General features: G+C 40.7%; 1 protein-coding gene across 1 annotated transcript in view; it reads right to left on the reverse strand.

Moving 5' to 3' along the window:
- CELF4 (CUGBP Elav-like family member 4) overlaps nt 1-17,655 on the reverse strand; it is a 265,017-nt gene that overhangs the window by 38,044 nt on the left and 209,318 nt on the right. Inside the window, exon 4 of the mRNA XM_042831131.1 lies at nt 1,096-1,239. Coding sequence (XP_042687065.1) covers nt 1,096-1,239 — 144 coding nt within the window. The remainder of the gene's footprint in view (nt 1-1,095; nt 1,240-17,655) is intronic.

The following is a 17,655-nucleotide window of genomic DNA, read 5'->3' on the forward strand; positions in this document are numbered from 1 at the left end:
GTCTATTTTCTATAAAAAGAACCAGTGGATGGGATGGGAAGTCCGTGATGCCAGTATATGACAATTAAATATACAGACAACACAGTACGGCATTGTGATCAATGTGGTAGAGGAACTACTGGTACGTTGGGGAGATTCTGGAGTTAGACCTGCATTACCTAAGGCAAGTCTCACTGATTAAGGAAGATACTATTTTACAAAATAGGTTTCTTGCTCACATATCCAGTACGGAGCACAAGAGGGTCATATTTTATCACCAGATGGATGAAACGTCTAGGTATACTTTTTGCTGCCTGCAAATGTATAATCTGTGCCAGAAAAGATATCCAAAGTCACCTGATAGTATTATATCTGCCTGCTGTAGGGATCACTCTACTTTCTTCTAAAGTATGTGACAAAGGGACCAAGTTACCAAGTTGCTTGTCTTGTGGATCCTTGTTAATTATAGCCTAAGTAAAGCCATTTATGCTAAAGGCATCAAAATCCGTGGTTATGCCAGGAATCCAGCTCCTTGTTCAGTCATGGGTTGTCCCAGAAGTCCAGGGGACAGCTTAGGAATGGATGCCTGATATAACAATACATACTGAATAGCTGAAGTGTTTTCCCAGTGTGCTTAAATCATATTGTTATGAGGAATCAGCACTGTATGCGTGCTTTTATCTGCTTATCCATTTCCATATTGTACAGCTTGCTTCCTTGAACCTAAAAGAACTTCTATCAAGAGCTGCCATGTTATCCCATGATCACGCCAAAGTTACCTTCAAGTAACTTTGAGTTCAACTCAATCTGTGTGGCTGGTATCAGGGGAGAACTATTTATGCTCTTTGAAACCTTCTCTGGGGCTGGATGGTACTGACATGGATCAGAGAACTCACATGAGCTAAATTCAGGGCCTATTTTATCCAAATATTCAAAGGCTAGTTGTGTTTGCATTTGACAGCAATGGCTTAGATCCCACAAGAAGTGTCTTGCATGGGCCTGGTTACTGGTTCCTCTTCTGCTCATCAGTTATCTCTCTTCTCACTTGTGTTTTTGTTCAGTCTAGGTGCTCTTCCTCTTCATGTAAACGTGCATGGAGCCAATGTCTATACTTACTGCCTGTGCATAGGCGCCATATGCTCCAAACTGGATGGCCATGGGGTTGAACATGCCCATTTGTCCCGCCATTTGCTGCATGCGCCTCATTGTACGCTCCTTGTCTGTATCTGCAAACTTCACCACCAGGCTTGAAGAGGCTCCCTGCAGGACAGAAAACAAAAGAGATATAGAAAAGGATTAGCCAGGAGATAGATATACACTGGCTCATGCAATCCATATGTCACACACAGATTTGATAGTGTAGGATCCTGCTGATGCTGGCATTTTTCCCACACAACCTCTCTGGCCTTCTGGTTTGGAGCTTTTGCAACAGACTGAGAGTATAGGAAGGAAAGGACTCTGGAGGACTGTTCCTAGTGTCCTCCAAAGTTCACACTTCCAGGCTGTTATAAATATTCTCTCTGCAAAAGCTGTTGCCTTATTTTTTCAACCTTTAGAAAATCTTCTGGTCTGTTAGCTCTCATCAGAGGATGGGGATACGGACTCAGTGCAGGAAAACGTAGAAACCTTTGATGGATGTATATTGTGGGATTTTGAACTGACTTACTTTGATGGACTTTGTTTGCCCTGTGTGTTCTGGACCCCTGAGCCAGATCATCCTTTTACATTGTGCTGTGTTGCAACCTCCACGTTCAGTGAGAAAGCCCTGTTCTTAGAGGCAAGAATCAGTTTGCTGGATAGCGCACAAGTCCCATCAACAAGCAGCATCTATTCAGCACTGTTAAATCCAGGCCAGTTCACAATATTTGGGTTCTGTCTGTAGGCAATGCTAGTACAGAGCTGCTGATGATCATCGGAGCTGGCTGCAGAAGTCTGTGAAAAATGAAGAGCTTTTGGGAATGAACAAAATCCCTCACCTTCTCAAAATGAGATAAAAGATCAGTAACTGCAATTCTCAAATTTCTGGTAGAAGGTAGAGATGGGAAGAAATAGATCTGCTTAGGAAGGCAGGCACTGATATTGTTTTGGCTGGATTCAAGGACTTCCTCACTTCATGGGTTGCTTGATTCCCTACTCTGTGGTCCCCCTGGGGGAAGACAGATGTGGGGAAGGGGGATTTGGCAGCAGCCCTGACAGCAGGCAGACAGTTGCCTCAGGAACTGGGCTGCCACCGGGCCTGGGGAGATGGGCAGGTGAGCTGTCAGAAGACTGACAAAAGAGAAGCTGAAATCATTATGCTCCCATGGTACACTTCCCTTTTGACATGCTGGTATTCTCTGATGGAAATAAAGTCAGCAGGGAGATGGCCAGCTCAGCCTCTGGCTATGGCAGTGGGGAAACACCAGTTCTGTGCCAGAGGAACTGGTCTAGAGCATAATGCCATTTTTTTTCCAGTGGAGTGAGATTGGGTGGGACTGCATAGAGAGAGTGTACTTAACTTTCTTACATAACACATCTATTTACCTGCAACTGGAAAAAACAGTCTCAGGGAAAGCAGAGCTGGTCCATATCAAACCAGCTTAGTAAACTGCAGCTACAGACGTACATATATGTATGTCCAAGTTTTGCATATTCAACAGTCTCTCCAGATTCTCAGTTATGAATAACAATTTGAGGAATAAACTTGCTGAAATAGAAAATAATCTAAGGCCATGCAATGAGTGATGTTCCTCTAGATTAGCAGCCTGCTCCAGGAAGAAGTGATTTTCTTTGGCAAAGAATCTTTTTGACCTGTTACTCTTTCTCTAATAAATCTATAACCCACTTGAACAATGTGGTGAAGAACAAGGGGTTGAAATAAGTGCTTCAGGAAAACAAAGGTAAGGAGAGATGAATGCTCTATTCAAGGGTGGAGGGCAGTCTTCATAAGTTATAAGATTATAATTTAATATAATTATTATAAGAGCAAAACAGAACACAAGGGTGAAGGTGTGCTCAAGTGGCCAAGAGGGCCAACAGCATCCTGGCCTGCATTAAAAACAGTGTGGCCAGCAGAAGCAGGGAGGTGATCATCCCCCTCTACTCAGCACTGGTGAGGCCGCACCTCAAGTACTGTGTTCAGTTTTGGGCTCCTCACTACAGGAAAGATGTTGAGGTCCTGGAGCATGTCCAGAGAAGGGCAACAAAACTGGTGAGGGGTCTGGAGCACAAGTCTTATGAGGAGCGGCTGAGGGAGCTGGGATTGTTCAGTCTGGACAAGAGGAGACTCAGGGGAGACCTCAGTGCACTGTACAACTTCCTGAAGGAAGGTTGTGGTGAAGAGGGATTTGGCCTTTTCTCCCAGGCAACGAGCAGGACACAGGGCAATGGCCGCAAGTTGTATCAGAGGAGGTTTAGGTTGGACATAAGGAAGAACTTCTTCTCTCAGAGAGTGGTCAGGCAATGGAATGGCTGCCCAGGGAGGTAGTGGAGTCGCCGTCCCTGGCAGTGTTCAAGAGGCGTCTGGATGACGTGCTGCATGATATGGTTTAGTGCTAGTGGTGGCAATGGTGATGAGGAGACGGTTGGACTGGATGATCTTATAGGTCGTTTCGAACCTTGTGATTCTATGATTCTATGAAGGGAGAAGAAAAAGAAAACTAGCCAAGATTTTCCTGCATTTCTGCTCAAGGCTGGGCAACTTTTCATTTTTTTTTACATCACATGATGTAGTTATTGATCCTTCCCCAAATCACACTCTTAATTGCAGCTCATCGACAAATGAATATTTTAATGCATACATTTCCTCCTAATTATCACCTGGACCAGTCCTTAATTAGATTTCAACACTCATTTAATTAACTGTGATCCAAGAGACTGTTTGGTAACCTGAATCTAATGATTTAAACCTATTTGTAGCTGTATTGGAGGGAGGCAATGGTCCACAGCAGATTGGGCTGTTCAAAGCTGCTGCTGTACAGCAGAGCCGCAGCATGGTTAGCACAACACGGAGGATTTTCAGACTGAGTAAGGCGAACAAGTATTTACCTCTGCAAATGGGTTTTGAAAATGTGACCTTTTCTAGTTAGCGGGATGGACAAATATGAATAAGTTGGTGTGGTTTTTTTTCCTTCCTTTTTCTTTCTATCTCTATTTGCTCTGGAAGTCTTATGTCTGGAGTTGTACCTCAGGAAATTGCTGATCTCTCACATTTTTGAAAACCAAGCTATTATTGTAGATGGCATCATGAAAATATCGGTAACCTCCATATGAAGTTCTTGTCCCTGGAGTGTTCTTCGCTCCTGATGTGAGTTGTAGTGACTGCACAGCAGCCGTTTGACCCAGTAGGATCTAAGACTGCCTCTTATGAGATGTTTTTCTGGGTTGCCTGTCAGAGCAGGGCTTCGGGCCTCTTTGAACACCACTATCATAAACACAGGGCGGAAAGGCCATTGGCAAACAGAAACAAGCAAGCTTTGTAGCACATGTTACAAAGAGTAGAAAAGGGAGCTTTTCTGCTGCAATGAGATGCACACATATACAGTTAAAGACATGCAGCCAGTAGAGATGCTGCTCTGCTCTTGAATATGAAGACTGACTTCAGGATTGATGTTTTCTGTATTTGATTCGTCATATGCAGCCCTTTCACATGGCCTGAAGGAAGTCTGGCAGTGAACTCTATCAGGCCAAGCAGTGCAGGACTTCTAGCAGAGGAGACAAACAATGCTTTTCTTCTAAAAGAGCTGGAAGACTGCTTTCAATTCCAGTGACTCCCCATAATCTACTGGATAACAGAAATGTCACAGAATGGGCCCAATTTTCAGTGGGGTAGAAACTGCAAAGCCCTTTGTGTGGACCACTTATTGCTCCCACGAGCAGTTAAACCATTGCGTAAATCAGCTGTTGTCCGCTGACAAAGGCAATAGGTCTTGTCTGCCTGGTCATTTATCAGTAATACATAAGCTTCCCTCTTGCACTCCAGTTGTTGTATTGGACACTACATTTCCACAACACCCACGAGAGTTACAGTAGGTAAGTCAACATTGCTTGAAATATACTTTGAGAGACGTGTTAATCTGCATTTTACTGAGGAAAAGACCTGTTTATTTCTCTGCCTTGCAGAACCACAGTCAAAGGAGCCTTTTATGAAAGTGAGCATTCCTGCTGGTACCTCTGCAATAGCCTACTTGGATTTATCATTTATCTCCCTTCCCATCAAATCAACCTCCTTTTTCAAGTGCTTTGATATCTACTGATGAAAAGAATAATATAAGGGCTAAGTATTATTATGCTTTCCCAATTTTCTCCTGGGCCAGCAACTCTACTTAATACAACTATCTTACTTCTGGTCCCCCTCCCGTGTGCGGTAATGAATTGCTCCCCTTAGTCAGCAGTCAGATGTTCTCTAGGCTGGCAGGGTGAGGAAAAAGATGGAGGAAAAATCACCCTGCACCACACTCACTTTGTAATCCCTAATCAGAGTCCTCTGTGGGAAAAACTAATTTCCCAACCTGTCTTGACTTGTGAAATAAAGTCATTCTTGAAAATGGGAACTTGACAGGTCACTTGTGAAATTTCATATTCAACTAAAAATAAAATATCCATCTATTGATATTTCATTTAAAGGCTAAGAAAAAACAAATCTTTTCCCTGGTTGTTGGGACGGGTTCCCATTAGTTATGGATCTCCAAATGGAGAGTGTACACAAATTAACTACAGTGTTTTCAGAAGACCAAATAATGCTGCATAGCATGAGGGAAAGCTGCTTTCACCAGAACAATATTCATAGGAAAAGTTTTGTGAAAATATTCCCTTGCAGAATGTATGCTTGATTTTTCTTTAACTGCCAGCCCTATATGTCTTCTCTGACTCAGGTTACTTATCTCTAGAAATGGTTAGACATCTTTTGTTTGCAAAATTGATGAATTTGTACCCAATTCACCAAAGCCATTCGAATCATGCTTCACTTTAAGCTTAATTAATGGCTCATTGGAGGTAGGCACATAAGCACCTCAATACTACAGAGGTTCCGTATAAGCACTTTACTGCAGGAATGTCCATCTCATAGAAATGGACTTTTATCTCGCGGTTGGCTCAAATGGTGCCATTTAAAGATTTTGGGCCAAAAATATTTGAAAATGGCTTGTTACATTGGAACTCTAGTGAATAAGGCTCTTCAGTGTAAGAGCTCTGATTGTGCAGATACCATTAAATACCATTGAAAACATCAGCCATGTACACCAGGTAAAATACTTAAATTAATAAGTACTGCTGAATACTTCCCAACTGGCCATTCGAAGTATCATTGCAAGTTTTACCATGTGAATGGGATTTCTGTGTTGGGCATTTTGCCTTCGCATTCATTCTCTTTGTGACTGCAAAGCAGAGTTCAGAGGATGTTGATCTTTATCAAGCCATTCAAGGTGGTATTTTCACATGGCATTAGGTTAGACCTTGGTAGTCAAGGAAGGATTTCTTTGTTGTGGGCTCTGTGAGATCAGGGCATTTGGTATGATGACTCCTAAGTTTGAAAAGCAAACTAGATTTTTGGGGGAAGGAAGTCTGTATAGCTTTCCTGAAATAAAATAGCTGTTGAATTAACCAGTATTGTCCTGACCCCAACTGGGATTTTAGACAAGTGAGAAAGAAACTACTGTCCAATTAAAACTGTAGAGCAGAGGGAATTTGAGCGAGGTAGAGATGTAATTACCCATTCTGGAAGATGGCCAGAAGACCAAGACTAACATCCCTTCCCATTTGTGAAATATCCTATCTTTTTCTGTACTCAGGGCTTCAATTCTGTGTCTCATCTGAAAGATGAGTAGGACAGCAGTCACTAGGAGTGATTTCCATCGTACGGTCCTGAGAGCTGGTTTAGACTCACTTGAGACAAGAGTGACAAAGACAGAGTGGTGAAAGGAGGCATTAATCCAGAGCTGGAGTGACAGACCCTTTGATAATGCTGCTCCCCTGGTAGAGGGGATTCTTCATGCAATGTCTAAGCAGCGAGAGTTGATGCAGGTACCTCCCTTCACTGGTCTCCAGAGCGGTAATTTATTTGGAGTAGAAGCTTGATTTAGATTTTACTTGCCCATACACTACTTCGCAGGTGTCCCTCTGAGCTAAAGTTATTGCTTTCCACAGGGCAACAAAATCATTGACTCCTGGTGACACTGTACCCAATTCTAATTAAAAAGAACTCAATATATAGCCTAGGTATTAGTATGACCCTCAGATCAAAGCCAGATTCCCAAACAACCTGAACTTCAAAGCTGAGTTCCTCAAGCAGCTCTACATTTTTCAGCTCAGTCTTTGGATGATGGAAGTAATCATAGAATCATTTACCTTCTTAAGGTGTTATAACACCAGCAGACTAGAAATTCTTTCCTGCTATTTAGAAAAATGAAAGCAATAAATAAGTTTTTTTTTTTTGGTTTGTTTTTGATTTTGCTATTTTAAGAAAAGAAAAAAAAAATAAAAACAGATTCAAAAGAAAATTTTGTTGGTTTCTCTTTTCCACTAAGAGCAATATTGTATTGAAGAGAATGTGTTTTTAGTTTTGTATTCACTAAAATGTAGTTTCTCTGGAAATATTCTAGAAATGAAAAATGTTGATTTGACATGGTGGCTTTTTAAAATAAATTATTATTATTATTACTGAGAAAATGTTTGATATCTGCACTATAGAACCCTGTTAAAGCTAGAGTGGGAATGATCACAGCCTAAAAGAGACAGTACTTCTCATTTGATTCAAATAGAAAAGGATGAAAATGAGAAGTAGAATAACTCCAGTGCCACAAAGTGAACTGTCTATTGTCACAGCACACTAGCATCAAAATCAGATGCACTGCTGATGTGCAAGTAGCACAAAAGAACACTGCAGTGGCACTGAGTTGTAAACATGCTGCACACAACTGGGCATCCGAGATTACAGTCATGATGTACCATTTTGGACTTTTATAGCATAAAGGATGTTTCTTAATTGGGATAGTTAGAAGAATTTGCATTATTGCATCATATTTAAATTGAAGATCCCATTGTGCAACTGTGGTCGTTAGTTATATAATGACCACATTATATAATTATATATACACACATATATGTATATAAAATATTATATATATTATATATATTCTTTTATAGATAAATAGGGTCATTAATTGATATAAATTTGTCCTTGCAAGGCGGTATTACCGATGCACTACAATGGTGAAGGAGGTGGTCACCTTAAACTACGAGGTAAAATGGTATAAACTCAGTCAGGCTTAGTGGAACAAGAAGTTGGCTTATGCTGAAAAACCCACCTCCACTGCATTTCACTCTACCAAGACTGAAACCTGCCTCCTTTCTGCTGGATGACACTTGGCAGGCACTATTCTCTGTGAGTACTATGCAGACCTTTAGGTTGAGAAGTCAAGCAAACTTCTTTGCCCGATTTCACTTGCCAGAGAATATCTGAGGCAAAGATATTAGTGTCTGATCAGATGCCTTACAATTATGAATTTGTGTTGATTTTGATTGAGGGTCATATCTGAAAGCTATTGCTTTGATTTTAATACATTTTTGTCCTTTAAAATTTCCTTTAAAATTAATCTTGATCTTTGCATAACCAATCTAGATAATAAATACTGAATCGATTCACACTGGTTGTGTTTTTGAAAGGGATAGCAGTCTGCCCATTACTATGAGCTCTCTGCCTTCTTTACAAGAATGTTATCAGTTCAGATCACACTTCTGAGCTGGGCTAGGAAGAAGTGGATTAAAGGATAACAAGCAGAAGCATTCAGAGTGATTTAAAGTTGATCCAGAGACCACTTAAATAAAACAGATGGTCCCATTCTTTAAATGAGGTTAGAACAAAAAGCCAACCAACCAACCAACCAAAAAAAATAAAATAAAAAAAAAAATAGGACAGACAGAGCAAAAATGAACCCCACCTCATAATAAGCAGAGCAGTAAGGAGTCTCTTCATTTCTCTCCATGATGGGGAGACCATGTGCTCATTGCAGAAAGATGGAGTACCCTACAGAAGATGGGGGACTTCCCTGATGTGTATGGAGCACTTTATACCATGTAAATGGCTCTGATCTCCCAGAAAGGTCAACACTTGTGAGTTATTTTAACCTCCTCCCAACTCCTAATCTCATCCAGCTCAAACAAATGTTAAGAGTGGTGAGCCTCCCAGAGACCTCTGTGGCATCAGGATTTGGCCAAACTGAACTACAACATCATCCAGCTCTTGACTTCCCCCAGCCACCTCCGCAGCTGTTGATTTATTTCCAAACTTCCCTTGGACTCATAAAGAGACATTATGGTGCTAATTAGCTCCCTTTGTCTAAGGTGAGGCTGTGTGGCTCATGAGCAGTTATCGCTCTCATCCCATTTGGAAGCAATGAATTCTGTGATTCAGAAGGAAGACAGAGTGAGGAAGGCTGGGGGAGATGGCTATTGAAGCCCATCATGTCCCACAGGTCTCTTCACTGTCCTGCCAGATGCCTGTGTGGCTACGGCAATGTGACTGGAGAAGAAAAGCAGCTCTGATGAGTGTTCCAGCCCCAAAAGGCTGTCTTCAGTGCCAGTATGATTCATACCCCCTGTCAAGCAGCAGGACTGCCTGGATTTCTATTCTGGGACCCAGAAACCTGTGATTTATTAGCTCATTTATGGAATAAGGGGGGAGGAGGGAATGCAGTCCTATGATTTTATTTTATATAGAAATTATTAAGGGAAATTATGTTAACTGGAACACTGCTGGCCCAAAGGATATGAAATCAGCTATCTTGGTGGCAGCAGTGGGGTAGGATGGTCCATGAACCTTAGTCTCTCTGTGACCAGAACCTGCTGCTCTGAGGAAAAGCAGCCTGAGATACCAGAAATCATTGGATTTTGGTAGGAATGACTGCAATTTAACATCCAGGTATTTGTTGTGTTGTTTCATCCCAACAGACAACACATGACTTTATAAACAGTATTTAGGTAGCCTATTAGTAAAAACAATTCATTACTGGAAGGAGGGCTAGGCCTGCTGATGCTGAATTATGAACTGACTCCTAATGCATTATTAATTTTTAATAATAGGAATGGGTGTGTTTTGTCCAGCCCTAAGTTAAGGAAGCCAGTCTGAGGGTTACAGAAAACTGTTGCTTGGAGTGCATTTTCTTTTACAGAGCAGAAGATCAACAGACAAAAAAAAAAAAAAAAAAAAAAACCAAAAAAAAAAAAAAACCAAAAAAAAAACAAAAAACAAAAACCAAATAGTCTGAATTGGTATCTCCACTCTCTTCCATCAGTTCATCCATCATTATCAGTGTAAAATCAAACTTCAGCTTTCTCTATTAAGAAGGAGATGGACTTATGCTGGTTATAGACCACTCAGACATTATGACCCTAGGTAAGTAACTTTAATGCAGATTCAGCAAAAAATTGTATGCAGCACTTTACATGCTGGAGTCATCAACTTTCTCCGAGAGTTATCTATTTCTATTATGCACCTGTCTACAGTTCTGTCTTTGTTACCTAGATACTTTGAAGACACCACTGGGAAGTGAGGTGGTGAACTGATACCTTCAAATTTGGTCTTCTCAACTGTTTGTTTTCCAGGTTTAAGTAGATTTTAAAATCTACATCCACCAGTTATTACTTCTCTACTAGAATTAGGAACAAGAATTGCTGTGATTTTTGCTACAAACTGGCTAAAAATAAAGGTCAACTGTGTGCAAGACTTTTTCATTCTCACTGTATTTCCTCTTGTTGCTTCTTTTGCTTCTCTTGTGTGTCGCAGCAGTCAGGGGATCTTACAAATGACCTAACTGCAGCCATTTTTGGTGTCTATTCTAAATCATCATTTATATAAGAGAAACAGACGTCCCCCTGAAGGATCAATCTCTATCCATTAACTGTAAGAGAGGAGCATATGATAAGATTAGAGATGATCCCAAAGTTTTATGTTTTAACCAACACTTTGACATGCCAACCCCAGCCTTAGTTGGTAAGCTACTAGGTGTGGAGAGAATTCCATAACAGGTTTTTATGGTGCCTAACACAGTGGAATTCTTTGCAAGGCCAATGATAACTAAATTTCCGTCAGCAGCAGTTGCTATGAATCACCATGGAGTTGCTATGAAATAGAAATCAACTAAAGTTTTCATGAGGGTGAAGAGCTTACTTCTGTTGAGGTGTGATATGCAAACACGACGTTGTGGTTGTGCCCACTCAGCTCCTAGATTCCCTTAAGTGACTAATTTTATTGACTTCCTGAAGGTGTGTCCTGTTGGAGGTGGAATGTGCTACAAGGTTTAAGTGGAGTCTCCCAAACGGTGGGAAAGACAAATCCTCCTTCCGAGTACTAAAGGCTGCCGCGAGCCTAGAGGGAGAAGTGGATTGTGCAGCTGAATGTGCATGTATTTGCGAAGAAGGGAGGAGAGACAAGGAAAGTTTCTCCTATGAAAGAAATGATCCAATTTGAAGCAAGTCCCTCATGGGAAGAGCTGTGACAGAGGCTGCTCTGTTCCTGTTAATTTTCACAGTGCAGCTGTCAGCGGGTCTGTAAATAGTATTCCGCGAAGCCAACACTTCCTATCCACACATCAACCATTCAATTAACAGAAGAACAGAAGAAGGAAATAAAGTGCACCACCGCCTTCTATCACAGCTTTGATGTTTCCCAGCAATTTATGAAAGTGTACACAAATCTAATTACAAGCCCCACTGCTTCCCATTTACATGGAGCTCCTCAAGTTCAGAGCTGTTTATATCAAAATAATTGTTAAAAATACCTCAGCTGATCTACAGCATTGTGGCCCCCCACTCACCGGAGCCGCCACGCTGCTCCTCCCAGGGAGTTTCTGCCGACTCAGCACTTTAGTGCCAGCATGCATGCATAATAAAAGCTGCTTCTCTGCCACTCTGCAAGCGAGGCACCTGGGCTACAACTTCATCATGCCCACGAAGGCCTATTTTCCTTCTTTCCTCCACCTGCTCTTTCTGCAGACTCTTACGGCTTGATCTTCCAACCTAAATATTCCTTTGCTGTGTTGACGGGGTGAAAACAGCTGCTCAACCAGTTTCCATAATGGGGCTGTGTCTGGAGTTAACTTCACAGTACTCTGCAAAACCTTAACTGAACTCTAGGAATGCTCAGCAATAACAATAGCAGTTGTCAATATGAGCTAGGGTTGGTTTCTTTGGCTGGGGGCCTGAGATACAAATATCCCATTTGCCATGAGTCTGAAAGAGGGCCTCTACACATGAGGACAATTGTACTTGTTTTTTGGGGCAATTCTTGATTATCTTATATTTAAACCACTCTCACTTGGTGAAATAAATAGGTTAAAAACAAAAATTAGCAATCCTAATCTGTTATAGTATGAGAGCATAGACTGTACACTGTAAAACAATTAGAACACCTCTTAATCTGACTATTAATTGTGCTTATTGGAAGTTTTAGAGCCATGGCTGGACTTCTGAGGACTGTGATAGGCATGGGATGAAAGTCAACCTTGTTGATGGTGCAGTGTCATTTGTAATTTGTTGATTAATTAAAAAAATAATAATAAATACAATAATTAGAGATCCAATTAGTCTGTAGCCTAACAAAACTTAGCCAGAATTGCATGATTATATACAGATGGTTTCTGACAAGAGATTTGAAGTTGTTCTTCTTATTTCTGTTGATTTTTGAGCTGCACAGAAAATATAGAAATGGATGTCCCCAAGTTAGCAAAGTTTTGGGTGGCAATACTTTTTTTTTGTTTTGTTTTTAAAATTTCAACTAATTTGAATCTTTCTCTGTGAGGCAGACATCTGTTCAGTGCTTGTATCCAAGTCTCACATTTTTCTTTCTTTTCACATAACCAAAGATTCCATCCAAAACATAATTTCATGGAAGATTTTCAGCCAGGCGTAGATAGACTTGGGGTGGTATTGCCCGGATACAGAAGAAATACTGTGGTTTCATGAGGCTGATGCAGAGGCTTCTATAGCAAAACAAAACAGGATATAGCTTGTGTAATGGTGGAAACCACTTCACAGTGTTTTGGAGACCTTAACAGTCTCAAAATTCATGAATAAGAGAGATACAGAATGAGTACAGTACTGAGAGTTGGAACATTAGGCAAGCTCAGAAGGCACCTGAAGAATTAGGTATCAGAGGAGGGAATGCCTGGTTTCTGAGTCTCATATTGTTTTAGAAGCATAGAATCATAAACTCATTTGAGTTGGAATGGACCCTTGAAGGTCATCTAGTCGAACTCCCTTGCAGTGAACAAGGACACCTACAGCTTGATCAGGTGCTCAGAGTCCAGTCCAGCCTGACTCCAAATGACTCCAGGGATGGGGCATCCACCACCTCTGCAAGTAATGTGTTCATGTGCCTAACTGCTCTTACTGTAACAAACTTCTGCCTAATATACAGTCTAAATCCCCCCTCTTACAGTTTGAAACCATTTCCCCTTGTCCTGCTAAAGAGTCTGTCTCCTTCTTCATAACAGCCCCCTTTTAGACACTGAAAGGGCACTGTCAGATCTCCCTTTAACTGGTCAGAGAACACATAGAATAGGGTTCAGTTCCCTTTGCATTAGACATGAAGGACGTGAACAGCATCAGTGTCTGACTTGTATTGACTTGTAGATGTCTAATCTGGGATAGAGTTACCAAAGCTTTTAGCTCTGGCAAGATTACTGTGGAAGTGGCAGTGGACCAGAAGTACTTCAGACGGCAAGGGTGCATCACAGAGAGAAAAGGTAACTGCAGCCTTCCAAATATCTGCATGAAGCAAGTGTTTTTGCTTTTGTTTTAAAGCAGTGAGGGTCCTTTTCCATTCACCAATGCACTTCAGGTTACTAACCGCTGGATCTGAGAGAACATGGGAATCTGACACCTAGAATTAACTGAAAAGCACACTTCTAGGTGCGTTTTGGTTCAACAGGTTTCAAAATCTATTTCTCTAAAATATAATACTTCCAGAGGTATCTATTTCTATTGATTGTAATAGAAACTTAGATGACAAGCACTTAGATGACAAGCTCATACTTCCTAAACTTTTAGATGTCTAAACTTAGGTGAGACAAGTCCCACCTGAGGTATTCAATCTAATACCACTATGGAGATATTCATTTTAATTATTTAAAGGGATTTCTATTCTAATTAATGAAAGGGAAGGGCATGCTGAAAAGATAATTTATCCCATTCTAGCACAAACAGGTAAGGGCAAGAAAGCATGAAGCTCTAGAAATGTGTCTCCTTTTTAGGAAGACATTTGCAGTAGATTAAAATTTTTTAGACTGTTAAAGCTAAATCAAGTGAAACATAATCTTAATTCCTACTTGCCATATTTGTCTTAACACACACACACACACACACACACCACACACAAAAAAAAGAAAAAAAAAAAAAAAAAAGAAAAATTAGCTAGCAGTACTGCTTTACCCTTCCAGAAACAAGAATTTCTGAGGTACCATGGTATGAAATCATCAAAGATATGCAAAAGTAGTATGATATTTAGCCCTGCATACTAGCATAAACACTATCGAAATTTTGAAATTTTGGTATTAGTGATAGTGGATGGAGAAGGGTTTATTCTGCGTGGGTGAAGGAACAAGGCCACATCTTTGATGTGTTGTGCAGAATGACTCTTCAACATTTGGCTATTGCCTGGATGTGAAGACAAGGAGAGAAAGAGAAAACTGAGCTGAAGATGATGCCTAGGTAGGAGCATGACTGACAGGCAGGATGATAATGTTGTCCACAGTGATTGAAATGGAGGTGAAGGAGAGAGGAGGCGGAGTTTGGGAGGAAAAGTTTAAGAGCTCTGTTTTATACATTGTGAGCTTGATTTGACAGCTAGGCATCCATCCATTAGGAGAGGCTGGAAAGACAGGCCAAGTTTGGACAGGAGTCAATTCTTTAGTAGAGAAGTTAGATCTGCAAACTGTCACTTCAGAAATGGTCGCTGAATTCATGTTGGTGAACAAGGATGCTGAGGACAAGAGCTGGATGAAGAAGTGAAGAGAATCAAGGGAAGAGACCTGTTTATGCCCCTTATGGGTGAGGAAGAAACGTGCGAAAGGACAGAGTAACCATAGCTGAAGGTAAAGGGCAAATTATAGTTAAAAATACATGCAGAAGTACATGAAAATGATGATCTCTCACTAGGGAGGACATGAAGGACAAGTGTAACACTATTCTAAAGCTGATGAGTTGATAGACAATATAATTTAAAAAGACCCAAAAATAAAGCACTCTTGGCAGGTAGATACAGAGGGAACTTTGGGCCTGCTCAGAAGTAAGGGATTTTGGGAAAGTTATTTCTCAAACCAATTGCTTTGTGCTCAAATTTGGAAATTGTATACCTGCTTGTATACCTGCTTAGGAGAAAACAGAGCCTTGCATGGAGAAGTGGGCTTGTGACGGATGACAGTCAGGCACCTGTCCAAGGAAAGGTTAATAAAAAGAAAAAAAAAGAAAAAAACTTTCATAAAAGAAAGTTGCCTTTTGAAACTATTAGGGAACATATGTTGTGTGAACAGGAAGTCACAGTAGAGCAATAATCCTGACAGCTGTGGAGAAACAGGAGTCTGCCGCAGGAATGAACGGCTCGAGACCTGACAAGAACGATGATGGATGCCCCGTTGGTAGTACACGAGGACAAGGCAGGAGACGTTTAAATTGGCTGAACCACAGGAACAACTTTGAGTTGGCATCACAGTCAGACAAATGAGGCCAGTCCTAATGGCGAGAGAAATGGGAGGGGGAGCTGGAGGAAGATGGCAGCAACACGCCCCTCCTTTCCAAGGACGAGGCCTACATCGCCATCTCACCACGAGGTGGCTGCATTTCTCTGTGAACACCCAAGCCCTGAATGAAGCTGCATGCAAACCCCGAAGCACCCTGAAAATGAGAATGAGAGCGGTGAACACTTGCAGAATTTGGCCCATATCTTTCCAAGTGTCCAAATTGTTCTGAGGCCCTCTGTGAATAGCGCTGTGTGCTCAATGTCTTGATGAAGTGTCAAGTCACTTGACAGGTCCTCACTAGTTTGTTGAGCCATGGTAACTGTCTGTGTACCTGCTAATAGCTCATGGGAAATGTGAGGAAGTGTCACATAATTTAGCTCAAAACAAAGAGGTCAAAACATAATTTTCTCCTTGCATTTTCTGTGAACTAATAGCATGTGCATGGAGTACTGCTGAGGTTCAGCTGATTCATGGAAACTTGTCAAGTCATTCAAATTTATGAGTGTGGAATGTGTTTAGTGAGAGTTAAAGTGCAGTGCTTTTTAGAGACCTAGATCTGATTATTCAAGAACCACGTGTTAGGTTATTCTAAAGCAAGTATTTGATTAAATAAGTCAACAAGAATAATGGTCCCATGAAAAACTGACAGAAAGGCCATATTCTGCACTACTTTTTTTTTGCACATCCTCAGTTGACTTCAGCAGCATGGAACAAAAATTTGTTCCAAGGTGGTTGAGATGGGTACTTCTTCTTATCTGAACAGTGCTGACAATAGGAAGGATAAGAATATTTTGGATATAGTAGATCTAGATAAAATCTTCAACTCTCCTTGGATTTTTTCTGCTTTCTTCTCTGTTTTGCTCTCATCAATATCACCCAAATTTCTAAGGGGACTGGAACTGACATTTTATTACACTGTCTAGTGATTAAGACTAAAGACTCTGGAATTGCCATTACTGATGTCATCTACAGACACTATCACTTTGGATGATAGTTTTTAAGACATTAGAATACTTCATTGACCTATTCCAGGAAAGATGATCATATTTCACAATGCGGTTTTCAGCAATAAGCCCCCCATGTTGTTATATTCTAGAAAGTCTCCAAGTCTTGATTGTAAGAATTCAAAAAGTGGATACCCCACCTTCTAATACCTTCATTAGCAAATGTGTACCATTCTCTAATCCGATTTATCTAAGCATGGGTTCTAAAAAATAAGATTTAATGATTTGCTTCTTCTTATCAGAAATCTCTTTCCATGAGAAGAACTTTCCATTTCCATCTCTACACAGACTTAGAGACAAGCTGCCCATCTGCCAGGTCTATTTTAATATTATTAGGATAAACTCATGAATTGAGATTAGAGGTCCTTACTAAAACAAAGACTTTGCTATATTAAATATTTAAGAACGAGAATCCCTGTATCCTTTACAAGTTTTCAGCGTGCTTCTCAGACCTCCATAATTTACACCACAAATAATTAGTAACAAAAATAATAAGCCATTAAAATAAACCCAAACATACTGAATTAGATTGTCTTTCTGTACTGATAATGGAATGACTTACATTCCTTCAGGTCTGCATCGCGGTTTACAAGAATCATTCTGCACAGAAAATACATTTGCATTTTAATTTCCACTTCCTGAGCTATCAGTTTGGAAACCTCATTTTACAAAACATTAGCCCAAGCAGAGTGATCCCTCAAACATTTCCCGGGAGCATCAGTAGTTTGACAGACTGTCTTTCAAATGCTGGATGTAGGGAAGACCACATTTATGCTGAGGTAGACTCTTATGCAGTAGCATAGAAGTGTACTTCTCTGTGTTGTGTCTCTGGCATCTACTGCCATTACGTGAACATGCTGTTTTCTGCTCAATTCTGGCAAAAAGTTTTTCTTCCTTCACATAGAAGCAGGGACTCTTTGTGGAAGGAAAACAAAGAAGCCCTTAGGTACAAATTTGTGCTT

This window comes from Centrocercus urophasianus, unplaced genomic scaffold (assembly GCF_019232065.1).
Source record: "Centrocercus urophasianus isolate 14NV4802_14NV808 unplaced genomic scaffold, USGS_Curo_1.0 seq_35, whole genome shotgun sequence".
Lineage (NCBI taxonomy): Eukaryota > Metazoa > Chordata > Aves > Galliformes > Phasianidae > Centrocercus > Centrocercus urophasianus.